The 22,215-nt window shown below is 41.2% G+C and overlaps 1 protein-coding gene across 11 annotated transcripts in view; it reads left to right on the top strand.

The window, feature by feature from the left end:
- Positions 1 to 22,215, top strand: part of AFF1 (AF4/FMR2 family member 1) — a 145,708-nt gene that overhangs the window by 91,420 nt on the left and 32,073 nt on the right. For all 11 annotated transcript variants that reach the window (XR_006216871.1, XR_006216872.1, XR_006216874.1 and 8 more), the window contains 4 exons: positions 8,226 to 8,280; positions 8,403 to 8,440; positions 10,488 to 10,644; positions 16,323 to 17,279. Coding sequence is in view for 7 of the 11 variants with exons in the window: in XM_042984225.1 (XP_042840159.1) it covers positions 8,226 to 8,280; positions 8,403 to 8,440; positions 10,488 to 10,644; positions 16,323 to 17,279 (1,207 nt within the window). In the remaining 4 variants the exon portion in view is untranslated. The remainder of the gene's footprint in view (positions 1 to 8,225; positions 8,281 to 8,402; positions 8,441 to 10,487; positions 10,645 to 16,322; positions 17,280 to 22,215) is intronic.

Below are 22,215 nucleotides of genomic sequence, written 5' to 3'. Positions count from 1 at the left end.
ACATTTCAGAAGAAGTAGTAGAAATCACCCTAATGTGCATAGCTTATAAATTATCTGTCACTGAGGTCACACTCCTATGGCCTTATTCACAGTTCTTCAAAACAAAGAACAAACATTTGTGCTGGTCACTTATGTGTTGGTAGGACTACATTAAAGTTGAGCATCACAGAATGTAAATGGAGAGCCCATTTTTAATGATAATTCTCAGTACTCAGGACCAGGTGTTGCTGGAGAAGAATACGCTTCATATTCATTCCCAATTTGTCTGATGAATTCGGGGATATTGGTGTTCATAATTATTTTAGTTACCTAGGTATTTTAAGAAGTGTTAGTTTTCAGGAGAAAAGGTAGAATTGTAAAATGAAAGCAAATAAGGATTATAGCATTTTATATTTATTTATTCTAATTAATTTATTTTTTTTAATGTCTATTTTTGAGAGAGAGCATGAGTAGGGGAGGGACAGAGAGAGAGAGGCAGGTAGAGCCCAGAGCCTGACACGGGGCTCAAGCTCCTGAACTGTGAGATCATGACCTGAGACGAAATCAAGAGTTGGAAGCTCACCCAGGAGCCCCATGGAATATAGCTGTTTTTAAAAAAGGAATTAATGTTAGCCATGCTATAGAGAAATGAGAATTTATAAAATGGAGTATTAAAGAATTTCTTTAAAAAAATTTGTGTTAAAATTTATTTTAGAGCATAAATTGGGGAGAGAGGCAGGGCGGGGGGAAGGAGGGGGAGAGAGAGAGAGAGAGAGAGAGAGAGAGAGAGAATAAATGAATGAATGAATGAGAATGAATGAATGAATTTAAGCAGGCTTCACACTCAATGCGTGAGCCCATCATAGAGCTCCATCCCGTGACCATGGATCATGACCTGAGCTGAAATCAAGAGTTGGACCCTCAACCAACTGAGCTTCCCAGGTGCCCTGCCCACCAAGAATTTCTACTCTTAAGTGAAAGCAAACAAAAAGAATCTTGGTGTGCAATATTTTACAAAAATCTGCTTATTTCAGAATTATAGTCCCTCAGGCACATTAAACCAATATTTAGAAAATACTGAAACTCCCAAATGTAGAATCACCTCTTTTCCTCATTTGCACTGTGCTGTAACCAGCACCTGGTAGAATTATGGTCTCTTGGAATAATCATTTTAACTCTTAGATTTCTAGCTTTAGTAGATGATATTCTTGAATCCCTTGGAGGGTAATATTTGACTTAACATTCTATACAAGCTCATGCTGGAAACTTGCATAATATTGAAGGGATATTCTGATGAGGCTATGAAATGAAGCATACTTTAAATAATTATAAAACTAATACTAAGGTGCTAGAGGATTGTCCTCTTCAGAGTTTTCACCTTGGAGCTGAATTTTCCCAAATGATCCAGCCATGGCTTAAACTACTTTGGGAGTGCCCCTTTAGGATAAAATAACTGCTATATTTGGTCTTAGACCAAAGATAAATAAAATGGACCAGAAGAATAAATTTATCGCTTGTCTGTTGTATAATAGGTAAGTGCTAGGAAAATGAGTTTCTTCTACAAAAGAAAAATTATTCTCCTTATTTAACATGCTTTAGACCCCAATTATATAAATCTTATTCTGAGGGCTTGGCTCCAGGTGACTTTGGAGATATTTCTAAAAATTGCTTCTATTTATGCATTGAGTGCATAACTAGTGAACACATGCTGTGTGCCTGGTGCTCCTTTAGGGACTTGGAAACAGTAGCCAATAAGACAAAATTCTTGTCTTCCACATCTTGTAACTTAATGCGGGTGGCATGTAATACAAACTTGGTGATGTGATAGTGACAGGCTCAGGGAGGAGTTCTTTTGGGTGGTGGTGAGATGTTTGGGAGGGAGGTCAGGAAAGGTCTCTCAGAGGAGGTAACATTTGATCTGGAGCCTGAATGATGAGAGAGGAAGGCAGAGAACTCCTGCCACGTCTAAAGGGGTTTGATAGATTTTGCAGCAGGTTCTGAAGCCACTTGAAAACATCAGCAAGTCATTCTTACTTGGGGTGACAACTTTGAAGTAGTTCCTTTGCATATGCAAAAACATGGTTTTAAGGGAGCCCATGAAGGTCGATTCAAGTCTCACTTTGGATCATAACTGCTGATTTACTGCAGTAAGTGACCATAGACTAATTTAAACATGGGTTGAAAGATTGAATAAAATGTTTTAATTTGCTAAGAATCTGTTAGCCCTAAAGGCAGTTTGTACATTCCACCCACTGTGGGATGGTAGGCTATTACTAAATGAACAAGATGTGGTCTACTTCCATAAGAATGTCTATTCTGTCTCATCCTGCATGGGCCTCCAAAGCCCTCTGATAACTTACCTCTCTACCCTCCCTTACTACCCCTCTTCCTGAATACTCTGGTGTACTTTGCACTGTGGCCACGTTGGCCTCCTTGGCCTCCTTGCTATTTTCTGTGCCCTGATCACTCTACCCTCTATTTGTGCAATGGACGCCACCCCCTTATCAGTGCAGACTTCTTTAACTACCCCATGTAGAAAAGGAACCCGAACCCATCTTTATTCTTTTATTTCCCTCCATAGGCTTTTTACCCATTGAAAAAGTATATATTTAGTTGTTTATTTCCCTTTTCATAAGGGAAAAGTATTTATTTTAGTTGTTCATCTCCTTCTCCTAGACTGTAAGTGCCACAAAACAGAATTTGTCTGCTTAGAGTTGTATCCATTGAGTCTAGAGCAGGGTTTGGCATATAGTAAGTACTAAGAGTAAATGTGGAAGGAAAAAATATTACACATAGATTTGATTAAATATATGCATAAGCAATATTTTTTATTAATTTTTTTAATGTTTACTTAGAGCATGAGCGGGGAAGGGGCAGAGAGAGAGGGGAGACAGAATCCTAAGCAGGCTCCGCACTGCCAGCGCAGAGCCTGATGCGGGGCTTGAACTCGCGACCGTGAGATCATGACCTGAGCTGAAATCAAGAGTTGGATGCTTAACTGACTGAGCCACCCAGGCACCCCAATAAGCAATATTAGCAGGATTTTCAGCGGTAATTTTTCCCGGTTCTTCCTGGTTGTCCAGTAGGTCATTCTTGCACTAGTATCTTATGTCATACCTTTTTTTTTTTTTTTTTTTTTTTTTTTTTTAAGTAATCTCTCTGCCCAACTTGGGGCTTGAACACACAACTTTGAGCTCAAGAATCATGTGATGTACTGACTGAACCAGCCAGGCACCACCCATGTTACATTTACTGATTTAATCTTATTATTTACTTCAGATTTCCCTTCATTTATACTCTTGTAATTTTTCTCATATCCTTATGTGACCTCAGATAATCTTCACCTCTTCCATGGATTTTAAATCATCTTTTACACCTCTGGCAATTTTTACTTAATCAGCCATAACCTCAATTACTACAGTAGATCATGTACTGAGCCACTTTCCCCTCAATCTTGTTTGTCCATAACCTCCCATAGTTCATGAATTTGAGTAATGCCAACACTGTCACCATTTATGGAGAGTTCCCCTTAGATGTAGTGTCACAGCTACTTGAGATTTGTTTTTTCGATTTTTCATTTAGTGTACGTGGAACCTCCTTCATAATTTGTAATCTTCCATCATCTGCAAGACATTTTGCAGTCCTTATTGCTGCCCTTTACCAGAAAAGGAATCACAGCCTGATTGAATTTTAGATTTGAAGAATTATGTATGTCCACTTTGGAGCCCAGCCTCTTTCTCTTTCCCTGAACTCCATCACCTGTCCTATTCCCAAATCAGTTTTAAGTTTGTGAGATTGTTCAAGTTTACACATTCTCACGTGTTCATTAGCGGTTTCGAAAAAGTATTACTTACCGTTTTAAACACACCTAATACCAGGGTTGTGACTTATTAATTACTGTGAGCTTGCCTTCACTTGCTCTTTCCCCAAATAAAATGTATGGCGTGATCATAGGAAATGTTGAGCCAAAAAATCCATTTATTTATGTCATTTTGGGGTTTGAGTTGAGATGTTACAGAATATTGGCAGTGAAGTCTTTGGCAAGCCCAGTACTGAGGAATGGGAAAGGAATAAAGGCTTGTCTTGTGTGTCTTCGCACAGTAACAGTCGGGCCATGAGTCACTGAAGCGCGCCTGCCGGAACCTGTACGTGGCTCTGTCGGCTCTGTGGAGCAGCTGCCTGAAGAATGCGTTTGTACAAAGGGGTTTGAGGGTTGTTTGTAACCTTTAAGTGAAAACTCTCCCTCACCAGTAATGTGAAATGTGGTTAAACCTCCGTGTTAGTTCAAAGAGTTGCTGTACCTGAGTATTTGGCTTCTTTTGAACAGTGCTACGGTAGGCCATATGGTGTCCTATGCTTTGAAATAACTGCTTTGTCTTGCGTTTGGAAGTGAAATTTGTTGTTTCACCCATTTTAAAAGTATATAAGGGTTCTAGTTCATTTATTTTCATAAGGGAAAAATAGTGTATTCATTTTATTCCAACAGGATAATTACTATTTTCTTTTAAATCCAAGTCTTTCAGGGGATTCCGAAGCTTAGATTCCATCCCATCAGGTAGGTTTTCCAGCCCTTGTGTCCTTTATTGGCCAGAGCAAGGGGGTCATATAAGATGGAATGGCTTTTGCATTCTGGATCCAGCATGTACCAGCCCCATGATCTTCAGCTAGCAAGCTAGGTGGCCATTCTGAGCCCATTGCCTCATCCTTAGAATGTGACGGGATGATGAGAGGCAGCCTATAGGGTTGTGAGCAAAGGCAGTGATTATAGAGTTGTGATCACGCAGTGGGCGCAGCTATGTGGTACTATTACTTATTCAGCAAAAGCAGTGCTGTTCATTCAGCCAGCCTTTTAGGGTACCTGCCAAGTTCTGGATATAGAAGATATGAAGGTGAAAATGACTTGATCCTGCCCCAGAAAAGCTTACAGTTGAGTATGTCCCTTGAGCCTTATGCTCTCTTGACCTAGATCTTACTGGTATGAGTGAGACTGGGTCTAAGAGATTTGATTCCCTTCTAGGGGTGCAAAGGTGGTCACCCAGATGTGCTATAATTAGTTTTGCCATTTTTCCTATTAAGGACCTGTTCTTCTACATACGGTATGTGAAGTGCAGTATAGTAATGTACTTGGCCTCAGTCATGCTTGTTAGTGGGACAAACGGGGCTTTAGCAGCTGGTTCCTTTACATTTTTTTCTTTATCTCTAACAGTAAAACTTTTACCTGTCATCTGGTTAGATTTTCTCCTAACTATGTAGATTCTTTTTTTTTTTTTTTTTTGTAAAGTCACAATGGCATTCATGATTAATTTTCTATATTGGCAAAACTTAGTTATGGTTCTTAAGTTAACTTTTTTTGTTTTTGTTTTTAGTGTTTACTTATTTTTGAGAGAGAGAGAGAGAGAGAGAGAGAGAGCGAGCACGAGCAAGGGAGGGGTAGCGAGAGACACACAGAATCCTAAGCAGACTCCAGGTGTCAGCACAGCCCGATGTGGGTCTTGAACCCACAAACCATGAGATCATAACCTGAGCTAAAGTTGGATACTTAATGACTGAGCCACCCGGGCACCTCAAGTTAATTTTTTTCTTAATACAGATGTAGTACATGTTTGTTAAAAAAAACTTTAGAGGTTCCCGCCCCCCTCCCCCCATTAGCATGCTGGTTTATGTTGAGCTACCCATCTGGCGATAATAATAAACTATGGTTTCTGGAAGATTCCGTGGTTACTTTTGGCAGACACTGACAATATAATATGTTGATTTTTGCATCAGGGCGCCCGGCTGGCTCAGATGGTAGGTCACACGATTCTTGGCCTTGGGGTCACGAATTCAAGCCCCACATTGGGCATAGAGCTTATTTTTAAAAAAATCTTGATTTTTGCATCAAGTTGTATCTTGAATTTTGATTCAGTGGAATACCAAGTGTAAATAACCAGTATATCCTATGTAAGTGATAGATTTTGTTTGCCTATTGGTTTATCATTGCTTTTTGAGTGAATGTTTCTTTAGAGCTATCTGGAGCAGTCTGCCTTCAGAGGCCACTCATCTCTTTAGGTGTCAGACCTGCGGGCCTATTTTGTTATTGCCTACATAATGTTCTGAGGGGGAAATTCTCGGAATCTGGGACAGCACTTTCACAGTCCCTTTCATTCCCTCAGAGAAAGTAGAGCTAAAGGTCAGAACATATATTTTCTGACTTACTTTAGGAGAGTATATTCATGGAAGCCAGGCAGACAGCTTAACAGAGTATCTAGCCCTCTGCTTACAACGGGAAGGTGATTGGATTACATGATCGTTGATATTTTGGGAAGTTAAGACAAACCAGTTTTATGCAAAACCCAATAACTAAGAAACAAAGAGGTCTGTTAACTGTGGTTTTGGTGGTAGTGGCTAACATTGAATATACTTTGTCAGGTTATTTTTTTTTCTTTTTTTCTGGTTGCGTTATACCTTAAATTTATTCAAAGATATATATATATCTTTTATCTTTTTTGTGTGTATACCCCAGCCAAGCCACCCTTCAGCACTAACATTGTTGACTGACTTTTTTTCTTACACACCATTATGATAGCTACTGCCAGGTTTTGCATCTGAAGTCTGTGTTTTTCTAGCCTTATGTCATTAGATAAATATTGAGCAGCATCTCCATTTACAAGTAGCTAACAGCTTTTGTATTTTTAAGAGACTTATCACAGGATAGTTTTCCTACATTTGTTGGTGAAAATAGTTCCTTGGCACAATTAAAACATTGCATGTAGGTGGTCATTTACAAAAGAGCCACGTTTTATAATTTATTTTCGTTAAAAAATAGAGTGATTTTACCAAGGATTCCCAAAATAATCATGCCTGCTTTTACTTCAGTGGCAGCTAGTGGGTTTGCAGTAAAAATTGTTGGTCAGATTATTGCAGAGGTATTTTTAGAAATACTAAAGGATTGTAACTAATATAATTTTGCTTTTTGGAGCATTTCTTATGTACTTAAGCAGATTGGTTTTTGTTTTTGTTTTTTTTTCACCTTCACTAATAACATTTCCTCAAATAGTGATGTTCATAAATTTGGGGGAAGTGGGAACAAACAATTAATTACTGATACATTCTTTTGATTGTAGTTTTATCCTTAGAAGATGGTAAAAGGGAGGAGATAAGGAAGGGCTGAGAGTTGAATAAACATGTAGGGATTGGAAAATGGCTTTTTTTTTTTAATTGAAGTATAATGTTTGCTTTTTTTTTTTTTCTCTTAAAAATATTTTTTTATTTTATTTTTGAGAGAGAGAAAGAGAGTAGGGGAGGGGCAGAGAGAGAGAGAGAGAGAGGCAGAGGATCTGAAGTGGTCTCCGTGCTGACAGCAGAGAGCCCAGTGAGGGGCTTGAACTCAAGAATTGTGAGGTCATACCCTGAGCCGAAGTTGGAAGCTTAACTGACTGAGCCACCCAGGTGCCCCTGATGTTTGCTCTTAGCACTGAAGTTGATCATAGACCAGAATTCCTAGAGATGAGTATTAACTATAACTTTGAGGAAGTGAACTGAGGTTTTATTTTCACCAGAATGATAGCTGTAAGGTTAAACATATTTTCTAGACAACAGTGTTATTGATATTACTACTCTTTCAACTAATGATTGTTTAAGCAGACAAAAGAGAATTTGTGGGTGGGGTGAAAAATAAAGTTTAATATTAATAATGTCCTTTGAACAAAAATGTAAGATACCTGCAGTATTTGGTGGCAATGGCCTTGATAGCTTCGTATATCTTACTATATATTGAATTCACATATAACACTTGAGTGCCTTGGCACTCTTCTAAACACTTTACAAATACTCGCTTATCCAGTGTTAACTTATTTACTGGTTAATCACTTAATGTAGTTAGAGACTATTGAAGAAAATAGAGTGTATTGTGTATATTTTTTCTGGTAGTCGTTATTGTTTGTTTTGTTTGTGTAGACCTAGGAACTTGAGTCTCTGGGCTGGTCACAAATCCCTGTCTCGTGGTAGTTCTGCTTTTAATGCTCAGAACGTGTGGAAGATTCAGTCTTGAGATAGTAAGGAGCTTGGACTAAACTAGTTTCTGTGTTATAATAGTAAAACTTAACATTTCTGAAAAATAAGGCATTTGATGAATAAATAAAAATTATACCTATCCCATCTCTGTTGTTTTTTTTTTTATCATTAAGCATATTTTCTATTTATATACTAAAAGAAGTTAGTAGACAATACTTTAAATCCTACAATGTCTGTGTCCCTGCCCATTCCAGCATGCTCGAAGATGACCTTCAGCTCAGTGACAGTGAGGACAGTGACAACGAACAAGTAAGTTTTGTACACCCCCGTAATACCAGGAATCCTTAAAAATGTAAGCTTTCCAGCTGCTTATCCTAACCTGTTGTTTTGTTCTTTTCCTGGTCCTTCTTGCCCTTATTGTGAATACCTAGAGCCCAGAGAAGCCTCCTTCTGCATCTGCACCTCCAAGGTATTGTGTGCGGGCAAAGTGTTTGCGTTTCTCCGTTAGTGCTTTCATAGCTTCTTCATGGAGAAGGACGTGAAGGATCACAGTTAGAAGAAAGTACCTATTTAAGTTTTTGGAAGCTTAAATCAGCCTAGAGAGGTTGTTAGCTCTATAAAAGAGAAAGTCCCTGTACCTACCTAGATCATCAGGTTGGAATTTAAAAATTTTTGAGAGTTAAAAAAAATAAGCTTAAATCACTTTCATCAGTATTAATATAACCAGTGTTTAAAAAGTTATGCTGAGGAGCATAATGTTTTTATTTGCTGTTTTCAAAAATTACAAAGGTGAATCATATCTAGGAATTGTTTTCCATAGTGCCTATTTTCTCAGTCATGTGAGTTTTCTAGTTGTTTCAGCTGCTTTAAAAAGTTGACCTAGAGTACATTTTAGTGTGATGAAAAATGGCACTGTTTTCACTTTGTAAGTAGCAGCCATATTTCAGAAAATAAGGTGCTTTAGTTTTTGGAAGTGGGAATTATCTGAACTGTCTTTACAATATTTTCCTCTGGTATTGAACTTAATGATTTAATATATTGGTACCTGCCTTCCATGGACAAAGGGTTAAACTATGCTGTAGCTGTTTTACTTCTTGAGATGTGGTCATCCATTCCGAGACGTGCTCAGCAATAAAAACCTTCCTGCCACACAGGTGACGTTACAGTTATTGTGGAGGCAGACCATGTAATTATCGTGTAATTATGTGAGGTTGTCTGGATTCAAAAGCTCTGCTCATTTTCTCTTCTGTTCAGTAACTTCTGGTGGCATAAAATATGACAAAATAGCCTAACTTTAAAGTGGAGGAAGAGAAAATAGGAAAGATGGGGATAAATTAGAAGCAGGAAGCACACTGAAAGTGCATCTCATTCTAATCCTCACTGGCTGAAGCTCTTCAGCTACCAGGGAGAACGGGATCGCAAATTTGATGTAGCGTTTTATATGAGGCAGTTACATCATTTGTAGTATAGTGTGCGTGTTTTAAAATTACCTCAACTAGTGACTTTGGTATTTTTTTTTGTTACTCTATTTTGTTTTAATAAAAAAATTTATTTAATAAATCATTTAATATTTTAGGTGGTTGTGGAGGCTTTCAAGATTATAGTTCTTGATTTATTGCCCTGGCTGATCCCATCTGGGACAAGTTTTTAAGATAGGCTATGAAATTCTGTATGGGCCCAGCAGTGTGATCAGTGTGTTTTCTCCCTGACTAGAATTCTTGCCTTATTCTTAAAACTTGTAGTAGTTAATCTCTACTTCAGCTGGTATTTGGGGGTGATCCTAAGCCACTCATAAAGAATGGCCTCTTCTATAACTCTGCCCAAGGGTGTGACTGGATTACCTTTGAGGCCACTTTCCAGAGGAGCGCCATTTATATTCAATGGTCTCTGGCTACCATTCGGTTAGTTTTCATATAGAGAACAGAGGGAGGTTTTAATTTATTAGCTGTTCTTTTATAAACTAACTTCATAAAATAACTTAATGGGTTAATTTATACCCATTTAAAGCAAACACAAAGGGTCAGAAAGTAAATATTTTAGGCTATATGGCCTAAAAACTATTTAGCTTTTGAAACTATTCAGCTCTGCTTTTGTGGTATAAAAGCAGATCTAGACAATACTTAAATAACAGGTGTGGACATGTCCTAATAAAACTTTATTTAGAAGAATAGACAGGCAGTCCATGCCGTGGTTTACTGAACTTCTGATATAAAGTGCTACCATCTAACTTGAATTTTGTGTAACTCAAAATGTTCTTCAGGAGCAAAATATCCACAAGCTTCTCATTTATGTAGTTATTTGGTGAGCCATTTTAAAGATTTTTCACTGACTTTTTGAGCCACTGTGGGCCTTTCTCTCAACTGGATGATGTGGTAATTTAGTAATGTTAGGTATTATTAAGGCCCTCTCTTTTGAGTAGCAGAAAAATGGTTGGAGGGCAGGGTGGGGTGTGAGTAAAGAGGGAGAAAATCCACCTTGTGAGGTGTCTTCAGATTCTCTCTTCGGTTGCTTCGCAGTGCTCCACAGTCGCTTCCAGAAGCCGCGGCCTCAGCACATTCCAGTAGTGCCGAGTCAGAGAGCACCAGTGACTCAGACAGCTCCTCGGACTCGGAGAGCGAGAGCAGCTCAAGTGACAGCGAAGAGAATGAGCCCCTAGAAACTCCGGCTCCTGAGGTATTGTGTCCCCTCCAGGAGGCAATCTAGGATGGCGGCATTCTGCTTTTGGGGCTAGTCTGCTGTGGGCCAGCACTGGCTGTGGACTGAGTGGTTCTGTCCCATGGGGCAACTCTCTCCTACCCCTGTGCTGCGTAGGGCCAGCTATTTCTATTTATTTCTTACCAAACATTTGGCAATAGAAGTTTGGGAGAGAGGTCTTCTCTCTCCTTCTATAAAATGATAAGTTCTTCTCTGTTGTGGCTAGTGTTGTTTGGAGGAGCGACTCATTAAGAATGTTTGCACACCATTTTCTTTTCCCTTCTATTAAAAAAAGACAACTCGCTTTTTGTGTGGTTTTTTTTTTTTTTTTTTCAGTAGGCTGCTGTTTTAATATTAATGAGAATTCTTTTTGAAATTTCAGGAATGCATGAATTAAGGAAATGAAAAGGAGACAGCCCAATTTAGCATAGGACAGGAACGTGAACTAGAAATAAGTCATCAGAGGTTCTATTTTTGAATCACTAAAAGCCATGCATTAAATTGATGGCAAAGTGATCTTGCCAGGGCTGTGTTTCTTGCTCCCTGTGTTCCATGTAAAACAGGGATAATTGTGTGTGCCTGTCACCCACCCTTGGGAGAAACTGTAAGATAAACAGATGAGACTGCAAATCGCAAGCACGTTTATCTGGAAGACTTACTCTATTTTTTTACTGGATTGTTGAATACAAGAAGTCTAGTAACAACAATCAGGGTTGCCAGAGGCCCTCAAAACGTGGAGTAGCAATGTAAAAATTATACTTGGTGGAAAGGGAAGACCTTTTTGGTGAATGAACTAGACCAGTTTGTATAGAGAAAATTACTCTGCTCATTTTAGATGGGAATCCTGGGAAATGAGCCTTTCTGATTAAGAAAGCATTCAAGTTCCCAATATTTACATCTGTTTAGAAATCAGGGCAGTTCCACTAGAGCATTAACTGAATGCATCTGGAGATAATGTAGTGAGACTTAACAGCCATGTCTGAGGGCAAGGAAAAATAACTGAGTGTCATTTTTTTGTTAGACATGAATTTATGTCTGGCACAGACTAAATGCTCAATAAATATTTTTTTGGAGTGAATAAACATGAATCAGTATTAACTGTACTTAAAATGCCTTGCAGATTTTAGAAACTACTCTATGTGTTTCTGGGGGCTGTTTCCTTGTGTGATTCTAATTACTGTTGAAATAATTATTCTGTGCATCAGGGAAAAGATACTGAAAATGCTTTGTAGACAAATTGCTTGTTCCCTGCTTATAAGAACTTTGCTTTATGTCTCCTTATTCAATTAGAAAAATCTTCATGCTTGTTTGGTTATAAAAGAAGGAAGAGAATTGAATTAAATAATAAAATTCAGTTCAAATAAAATGGAAATGGTACAGATTTGGCTGAATAATTGAAACTTGAAAGAAAAATTTCATCTAGCATTTATATTAATGAAACCATTATATCTTGTTGTTCAAAAGTTACTGGAAAAGATTGAGACTTTTTGAAAAAATTGTTCCCATCCTACTTTATTTTTTTAAATTGCCTTACCAGACAGGCTCATATTTGCACGTTTGCGCTGATGAGCAAGTCTAGATTTGGGTGCAGTTTATATGTCATGTACTGAGATGTCACCAGAATAATTTGTCTTTGTGTAGATTTTAAACCTTTAATTCCCATCCCCACCCCCCGGTGTATTTAACTACCTTTTTTCCTTTTATTTTTTATTTATTTATATATATTTTTTAAGTTTGTTTTTTTTTTTTAATGTTTATTTTTGAGAGAGAGTGAGACAGAATGCAAGCAGGCAAGGGGCAGAGAGAGGGAGACGCAGGCTCCAGGCTCCGAGCTGTCAGCACAGAACCCCACGCGAGGCTTGAACTCACGAACTGCAAGATCATGACCTGAGCCGAAGTCGGACACTTAACTGATTGAGCCACCCAGGCGCCCCATACCTTCTTTTCTTTTCAAAGAAACACCTGCATTATTGTAAATCTCATGTGTGAGAGTATTTTTTTTTAAGTTTATTTATTTATTTTGAGAGAGACTGAGATAGTGCGAGCAGGGGAGGGTCAGAGGAAGAGAGAGAGAGAGAGAGGGAGAGGGAGAGGGAGAGGGAGAGGGAGAGGGAGAGAGAGGAAGGGAGAGGGAAGGGAGAGAGAGGGAGAGAGAGAGAGAGGATGAAACCCAAGTAGCTGAAACTCCAGCTGTGGAGCCCAACACGGGGCTTGAGCTCAAACACCGTGAGATCGTGACCTGAGCTGAAACCAAGACTCAGATGATTAACCGACTGAGCCACCCAGCTGCCCCGTCACCCTTTTTTAAAATCTATTTTTAATGCTAAGATTTCTTCTTGTTATGGCTCCATTTTAAATCCACTTGATAAAGTAGTCCAGTGATCTTAGGCGATCTGAAATGCCGTATGCCCACCAATGGGCTGGCAATTTGGGGGAAGCTGCTTTCGGTGTCTGCTTTACAGTGTGAGTCGAAATGTAAATCTCAGCTTTTCCAAATATATGGGACACATCGTCTTTTTACTGCATACATTAAGAAAAAATGATTCTATTCTCCATTATTCAAGGATCTACTTGGTCTTCTAATGTAGATTCATTGTCCCGCTTTGTTTATAGTGAAGTGCCTTTGTTGATTTGCCTCCCATACTCTTGGTATTTTTTAATGAGTTATTTGACTTAGCTCTCCATCAACCATGGGAGGTTGGGAGCTGTCTTTTTACCAGTTAAAAGGTAGCAACATCAAGATTTAGGCCCATGGCCATCTGACTCCAGAGCATTTTTTGCTACTATACCATGCCTCTCTCTCATAGTCCTTTCCTTTCCTTCTTTTCCTTACATTTTGAGACTCATAACGACATTTTTACGAAGAAAAAAAAAAAAGACCTATTTGTGCATAGCTCAAAACTTTTTATTCAGAATCACAATTTATCCTAAAATGCATGAACTTCCACCAATTTGAGGAGTTAGGAGATGTAAAGGGACGTATAGTCAAACATTTCTTAAAACTTAGTGAGGAGCGCCTGGGTGGCTCAGTGGGTTAAACATCCGACTTTGGCTTCAGGTCATGATCTCGCAGTTGGTGGGTTCGAGCTCTGCCCTGACAGAGCGGGATTCTCTCTCTGCCCCTCCCCCACTCATGCATGCTCTCCCTTTCAAAATAAATTAAAAAAAAAAAAAAAAACCTAGTGAAAATCCGGTATTTTTTTTCACACCCAGTGTGCAGTGTTGGGGTTGCACCAGCACTGGACTGGGAGACTGGTGGCGGGGCATGAGGAAAGGCAGGGGAAGAAAGGAAAGTCCAAATCTTGATCCTGTCCAGCGCTTAAAATTCATTTTAAAATCTATTTCATTCAATCCCTTAATGTAAAAGTTTTCCTTATCCCAACACCCAAATAATATCTGATCTTAAAATAATTCTATCCATTTTACGTCTTTATGGCAGGTCTGTAGAAGGGATTGTCCATACCTTTTCTCCTTGTCTAGGCACATAAATTCAATTTTACCCTGCAATTGGGCCATATGCCTTCCTTCTGGACAATTTTAGGACCATAGTTGAAGAAAATGTGTTTTATTTCTGTAACCAGGACATTCCTTTAGTAGGACATTCCTACTAAATGTATCTTATACTGCCCTGTTTTGGGGTGGGGGGAGAACAGATGTTATTTATACCAGGAATGACTTTCCTTTTTGGTTCACGAATAAATACTCTTCTGTAGAGCATGTCAGTGATGTCAGTGGGGCTGTAAACTTAGCCTTGGTGAGAGATCCATACCTCTCCCAAGAAAGGATTTGAAAGTTTTGGTTCCTAAGGTGATTGGCAAGTGATATATCTTAATGCCTTGTTCCTGGTTAGCACCCAGATTACCACACCCTCAAGCCTTTGCAGGAAGTCACATTTGACAAGTAGGTATTGGGTGCTAATCTTTTCTCCACTATTAACAATCATCCTGCCTTGTTAGAATATGGAATACAGTTTTAGATTTCCTGTGGCAAAATAAATGCCTGGCACATTAGAGTAGTTTCCTTCTTCCTTCCCTTCTGCTCTGAAATTCAAATGAGAGCCTGGGTGTAGAGTTGATATTGAAGGAGATATATTAAGCAGCAGTGAGGGGTAAGCAGAAAAAAACAGTTCTGCAGCCCTCCTTCTGGCTGAACTATGGTCCTACCTGGTTCCTTACAGTTCCTCTTCTGTTTTCATCACACCAAGCCCAAACTACCTACCTGATCATTTTATTACCTAACTTTTTTTCTGGTCAAAAATCCTTTACATTATATCCACGTCTTGACGTATCAATTTGTAGTGTTTTTATAGAGTTGAATTATTTGGGACATTCCACTTCAGAAAGTTGTTAGCAGTCTTTCCTGTAAAATATCATCCACCTACTGGAGTGATCTGCTTATCCCTAATCTCTAACCAGTTAAATCCTATGTGGAATATCTTTCAGTTAACTCTCTGGTACATTGCATATATGGTTTCGTCACTCATACAAACCACAGATCAGAATGGATCTTAAAAAACATGTAGCATGTGGGTGATGTGCTGCCCTTTTAAAAGGGATAATCATTGCTTACTCTATTAGACACTAATGTTTCCATATGGCATAAAATGTATAGGTGCTGTAACATGCCTGTAGAAATGCTTTAAGTAAATATCTCATGTACATCACTGTATTGCAAACATAAGAGTGGAACTTGGAGACAGAAACGTCTTTGGGTCATTCTGTTAATAATCTACTTGGAGAGACGTGTTAGGATGCATCAATAGCCAGTGAGCAACAAAGATTTGAAAAACAGTTAAGATACCAGGAGAAGCCAGGAACTTCTGTTTGTTTGTCCTATCAGATGTACGTATAATCAGTGTCATCTCACTGCTCTTAATTGTGTGTTCTGGAGCCACCCTGTGTTTCTTAGAAAAATAGATGCTATTTCAGATAAGATTGCCTGTAACAAGAGACGTAATGTTTGAGTTTTAAAGACTTCAAGTGGGACTAAATTCAAGTGGTTAATGCACCTTCACTTGATTCTTTTACCCAAGCGAGGTGTAAAATTTGAAAATCAAGCAGTATTCCACGACATACTGCAAACCTTGTCATGTATAAATGTTTAATGTTTTTAAGTAAAGAAATGAAATCAAGTCTTGCGGAAAGTGCTTTTCAGTTGAAAAGTATGTCAAAAAAAAAGGATAAAGCCTATAGGTAATCACTAAGATTATTAGTTTACTCATTAGCCTTCTGAAAATCCTTGATAAAAGGATTCTGTTTATTCTTCATTTCTCCCTTTATTTTCTGATAGGATAGTTTAGGAGCCAAAATGTGTCATTTCTGTCTAAATTACACTGGAATTACTATTAGAACAGAATACTTGCTACAAAGATTTCTCCCCAGTTGTCAGTGGTCTACATCGGTCAATATCTCATGGTCTGTTATTAGTCGATATCTGCTACGGCAAAATTCCTGTAGCACAGAAAGATGGGAAGATTGTTTTAAGAGTTAATTATTAAGAGGCTCTGACCTGTATCTAGAGGGGATAAAAAGGACTCGAATTCCTAGGTTTGGAATGATTACGTCTCCCTGGGAGAGTCCTATACAATTGGGTGACTAGCACAGAAGAGTTTATCATCCTTGGTTAGCTCACATTCTTCTCTACTCCTTGGTTTTTAGCCCGAGCCTCCTACAACCAACAAATGGCAGCTGGACAACTGGCTGACCAAAGTGAGCCAGCCAGCAGCAGCGCCGGACGCCCTGGGGAGCGCGGAGCCTCCGCCTCGGCACCCAGAGAGTAAGGGCAAGGGCGGGGGCGACGGCGGCGGTGGTGCCGCCAGCCACGAGCGCTCGGAATCCAAAGATCCTGCCCTCAAGAGCTCCAGCAAGGGCCCTCGGGGCCCCTCGGAAGGCCTGCACGCCGGCAAGAGGAGCTGTCAGAAGTCCCCCGCCCAACAGGAGGCTCCCCAGAGGCAGACCGTTGGAAACAAACAGCCCAAAAAGCCCGTCAAGGCCCCTGCGCAGGCAGACTCGCGGGCCAGCCTGCAGGTGGAAAGTGAGCCGGGACCCCCTCCCTACGGCTCCAAAGACCAGCCTTCCAAAGACAAGCCCAAAGTGAAGACGAAAGGGAGGCCCCGCGCAGGAGACGGCCGAGAGCCCAAGCCCGCGGCGCCCGGCCCCAGCCCCAGCCCCAGCGAGAGGAAGAAGCACAGGAGTGGGCCGCTGGCCCCCTCGAAGGCGCTCTCGGGCCCGGAGCCCACGAAGGACAATGTGGGGGCCAGGAGCCCCGAGCACTTTGCCCTGGTCCCCTTGACCCAGAGCCAGGGCCCGCCCCAGGGCGGCGGTGGAAGGACTAGCGGCTGCCGGCGTGCCGTGGTTGTCCAGGAAGACCGCCGGAAGGACAGGCTCCCGGGGCCCACGAGAGACCCCAAGCTGCTCTCCCCGCTCAGGGACACCGCTCCCCCGCCGATCTTGATGGTGAAGATAACCCTCGACCTTCTTTCTCGGATACCCCAGCTTCCTGGGAAAGGGGGCCGCCAGAAGAGACCGGAGGACAAGCAGCCCGCCACAGGGAAGAAGCCTGATCCCGAGAAGAGAGGCGCAGACAGTTCAAGCAAGTTGGCCAAAAAGAGAAAGGTGAGTGTAGGTGCCTGGCCTCCCCCAGCCGTGTGGATTGTACCTCCTGTTGGCTTGGGGCTGGCTCTGACCCCTGAGTTGTCCTAGAAGAGATGGGGAATCTTTGCCTTGATCTGATGTAGCCTTTGCTCCGACACCAGAATTACCCTCTCCCTGAGGATCTGCATGCTTCCCCCTCTGCCAGCGGGCATTACCAGATACCAGGTCCCTTCAACAGTCTGAAAAGGGGAGGCAGTCCTCCTAAAGGATGTCTTGTTTTAGGATAATGTAGCATTTTGGGGGTACACTTTTATTTTTTCCGGTAACATTGGTATTTACCACCTGGCCCATGATTAGGTTTTGTCCTAGAAATTAAAATCTTAATGTACTGAAATGTTAATTAGTATTCTGAATTACTGAAAGAACTGCTATACTCTAAATTTTACTCCCGTAATATTCTTTTTAACACCACCAATATTACATCTATATTTTAATTCACGGCCGCCTAACACTTCATTAATTTGAAACTACCAGATTTAGAATTTGTGACCTCTATTAAAGACTTTTATTAATAAGCAGAACATTATAAAAAAAGGTTATAGAGCTATTAAACACATGGTTGGGATATCTTGTTGAGTAATAACAGGCTGGTAATGGTATGTTGTGAGGTATTAAAAATCTGTCATTTCATTTATCATAATTTTTGGAAACTTCACTTTAAGGAATAAACACAGTGAAGAAGGTTAAAAAAAAAAAATCTCACATTACTTAAGACCCTGACTTAACTTGGACATACTATTCATTTGGACAATCTCCTTCCTTCCTGTATTCTGAATCACTGAGCTCCTGATACTCTTCATGGTGAAAGATAAGCGGGTTTTTTCCCCAGTGGCATTCCAGCCTAGTCTGTCCCAAGATTCAGAACGAAAGGCACAAGAAAGGCCAGCTCTTTCCTGCTGACAAGGGATAAAAAGTTTTAACACTCTCACAAGTCCACCAAAACCTTCTTACTCAGTTGTGGAAATTGAGCTAAGAATAACAGAGGACAAAAAGATCATGAAGCCTGCTGTCCTGTCTGTGATTTGACCAGTTATTCCACTAGGTTAAAAATATAACATGACTTTATCAAATAGCGAAGGGTGACTGTTTTCTCCAGAAGCTTGTTGAATGAGACCTGAGGGTGTGCATTACCACCATAACCGCAGCCGGCAAGTCAAGCGGGGTGGGATCCAGTGCCGATTGGTGGTGCTGTTTCAGCTAGAAGGGGGCATGTCCCAGGTCAGAAAACCCTTAAAACGGTATGTGTATGTGTTGAAGGTGTAAAACTTCACGGATAAAATTGTGATGGTTCTGGGTAGGAAAAAGGTGCCTGCATCTCATACCCATGAGAAAGGTTCAGAAATATACTCCTTCACCTCCCCTTCCTCCTGGGAAATCTTTTAATCACTTAACCTCCAGCCACCATGATCTCGTCTAGTCTCCAGTGACCCTTCTGCGGTAGCTGGAGTGGGGAGAAATACTGGCTTCTAAAATACTTACTAACCCAGTGTGGATGTTAGAAATGGAGGCTCCCCCAGACAGTTCTTAGCCCTGTCCATACCCCAGCACAAAACTAGAAGCATCGCTTGCAGCTCCATAAAGGGAAACTCAGCTCTCCCTGTTGAGGATATGAGCTGTGCACTCTAAAAGCCATTCCCAGCCCTTGGCCTTGCTCCACCGGGGCAGCTAATTGATCTCTTTGTTTAGAGGATGGAGAAATAATGACCCCCCTCCCCCCCATCTTAGTCAGATGCATGCTTTCTTGGGTGTTCGGCAGGCGGCAGAGAGAACTGCCCCTGGGAACAGTTTGCCTCTCTGCTGTGGTACTGATAGGATCGGGGTCTGAACCAATGTGATGGTCACCAGGGAGCCTTTGATGCTGATGGCAAGGTTTGTGTCCCCCTCCCTTCCTCCCTCCATTGGTGTTTCCTAAATCCTAATGTCTAGTGGAGCTGGGGACCACTGGAGCAGAGCCATACCACAGGGCCAAGATTGTACAAAGTTAGTTCTTTGGATTGAGAAGTACCTCCTGTGTGCTACTTTTCAACATCATGGATCTAGGCAGTGAGGAATTCCTTACCTAACGGATATCACTAGTTAGAAGCTTTCAGATGAATAAACTTAAAAATAATTCAGCTGTATACTTATTTCATGATCAGAGAATCATGATCCTTTGTTTTTATACCTGTTGTGTTCCAGGTAGTATGAATATTGGTCATAGGAACCTGAGATCCTTCCCTTTGCAGGCAGGCTTCCCCCTTTGCTGTTGAGACCCTATTGACTCCCTTTGTTCAGGGCAGCGTGACTGTGGCCTTTCCCATAGTGTAGCTGCTCCTCCGGCATGTGGGGTTGGACCCCAAGGCAGGCAGGACTGTTCTTGTTTTAAGACTGAGCGCTTTTCCACAAATTTGGATGGTGAAAATTTGTTCATTGCCTTCATTTTAAGTGGGAGCACTAGAAAAAGCTGTCTGCGGAAGTAATGAGAGCAGTTTGAAGAATGTACCTTATCCTTCACATTAGTGAAGTTTAGCTTTTCTTTTGTATTTTCTTTTCATTTTTTTAGGTAGGCTCCATGTCCAACATGGGGCTTGAACTCATGACCCTGAGATTGAGTCACATGCTCGACTGGACTGAGCCAGTGAGGTGCCCCTGAAATTTAGTTTTTCATTTAAATTCAGTGTGTTCCTTTCCTGATGCAAAATTTGGCAACTATTTTCAGAGTGTTAATGGACCCTTAAAGCCACTGTAGGCTTAAAATTGTGAGAAGATAATCCTAAAGACTTACAGTGGATGACAGTAGCTGTGATGAAGCTGTCAGATATGGCACCTGAAAGAGTGGGCAAGGAGCAGTTTGTGAGGAGAAGTGGAGAAAATTAGGGGAAACACGCATGACTTGACTGAGTGCTCCTTACATAAACTACAGAATTTCATCACCTTGATTACAGTTTAGGATTTAGGGGGCGCGCCTGGGTGGCTCAGTGGGTTGAGCATCCGACTTCAGCTCAGGTCATCATCTCCCGGTTCATAGTTCGAGCCCTGCATCAGGCTCTGTGCTGTCAATGCAGAGCCCGCTTTGGATCCTCTGTCCCCCTCTGTGTGCTCCTGCCCTGCTCACGCTCTCTCTCAAAAATAAATAAAACATTAAAAACAAAAAGAACTAGAATTTAAAACACAACTTATGGGGCGCCTGGGTGGCTCAGTCGGTTAAGCGTCCGACTTCAGCTCAGGTCACGATCTTGCGGTCCGTGAGTTCGAGCCCCACGTCGGGCTCTGGGCTGATGGCTCAGAGTCTGGAGCCTGCTTCCGATTCTGTGTCTCCCTCTCTCTCTGCCCCTCCCCCGTTCATGCTGTGTCTCTCTCTGTCTCAAAAATAAATAAAATGTTAAAAAAAAAAAAACACACAACTTATGTTTTCATTTATATAATTTGTAAACCAAGTTTATGTTGCTCAGACTTGGAAGAAAAATGAAAGTCAGGAAGCACAATATAAGAAATACAACCAGTCTAGTGCAATTGAGAGTATTTAACAACATACTTAACACGCACAAAGCTCCATGCGTGAGTTAAGCGTTATTCTAGGCACTTTTGTTGACAGTATCTCATTTAATTTCAATCATTGTATAGATCATCTTTCAAATGAAATGTCAGCATGTCCTAACCATGGTGTAGACATATGTCTGAACAAGGAGGTATATTCATTCAAGCCTGTCTTTTCCTTTCTCTTAATAGCTGCTTTACGGACCAAGAAGCTTTGGCATTTTGTGAAATACAATTTCAGAGCTATCATTTATGTCAGTTTTGGAGAATGGGTAAATGAAGTTAGGGGATGTAGTGCATTTTTATTGCTTCAGGATGGTTGGTTCAGTCCCTTCGTTCTCTCCAAGATCTGTCTTTCCTTAAACTACCTATTGAGATCAACATTCCCAGTTACTCTTCTTCAACATCAAGGGTTTGAAAAGTCATCCCTATAAAGAAACTAGAAGTTTCCTCAAGTCACTGCTATCTAATTACTTCATGCCTTGTTAGTTACTCTGCATCATGACCATGTGAGTGTGGTGTGAAGACTGTCTTAAACCATTCTTAATGCCTGTGTATTTCCTCACCAGAAAGAAGGGCCAAAGGTGGGCTAATTTTCCTTGTCTGTCGTACTTATCCCAGTGAATGTAAGCTGTCTTCTCTGTAAGTCCCTGCCCTCGTTCTCGGTGCTGATTGGACCACTGTGTCGTCGTCTTAGTGAACTTTGTGCAAAGGCACATCCCAGAAAGTCCCTGGATTGCCCAGAAGATTCTCCACTCTTCCCACCCCCAGGTGCTTGCCAAGCTCCTTTGCTTTCCTGAGGGAGAGAGGACAGTCTGGTAGTTTGAGTGCTGAGACACTGTGGGTTCCTTGTTCAGCTGCCCCCTTTTCTAGATGAGATCCAGGACGGCTCTAACATCGCTTGGCTGCTTAGCAACCAGTGGGTCTGGAGCTCACATGTGCTGACCCCTTCCAGTCCAGCAGTGCTCTTATCTTTCACACCTGATGGGGGTTTTTTTTTGTACACAGGTGTCTGGTGGGGGGATTACTGGAGAGAGGCACAAGGTTACAGCTCAAGGGCAGTGTATGGACACTGACAGAGTGTCATCCCTGGCCCAGTCCCTGCATTGTCCCTGCTCCTGCCACTCCAGTGCTCCCCCCACACCCTTCTACATCAGTTTCCCTTTCAGATGCCCCTCATCTCTCCCTGCCATAGCAAAGCTTGTGGTAGACCATCTTTCTACCTGTTAGAAACTTTATGGCCTAAAGCTGTCTTCATGTTCCCTCTGCCACCTTTGGGTACATAGATGGTGAGCCAGATGCTGGGGTGGGCATGAGGCTGCCCTGGGGGTGTTCTTTTTCAGGAACCAGCTTGGCCCAGCACAGTCCCCATCTCTTCCTT

This window comes from Panthera tigris, chromosome B1 (genome assembly GCF_018350195.1).
Source record: "Panthera tigris isolate Pti1 chromosome B1, P.tigris_Pti1_mat1.1, whole genome shotgun sequence".
Lineage (NCBI taxonomy): Eukaryota > Metazoa > Chordata > Mammalia > Carnivora > Felidae > Panthera > Panthera tigris.
This window is presented reverse-complemented; position numbering and strand designations above follow the sequence as displayed.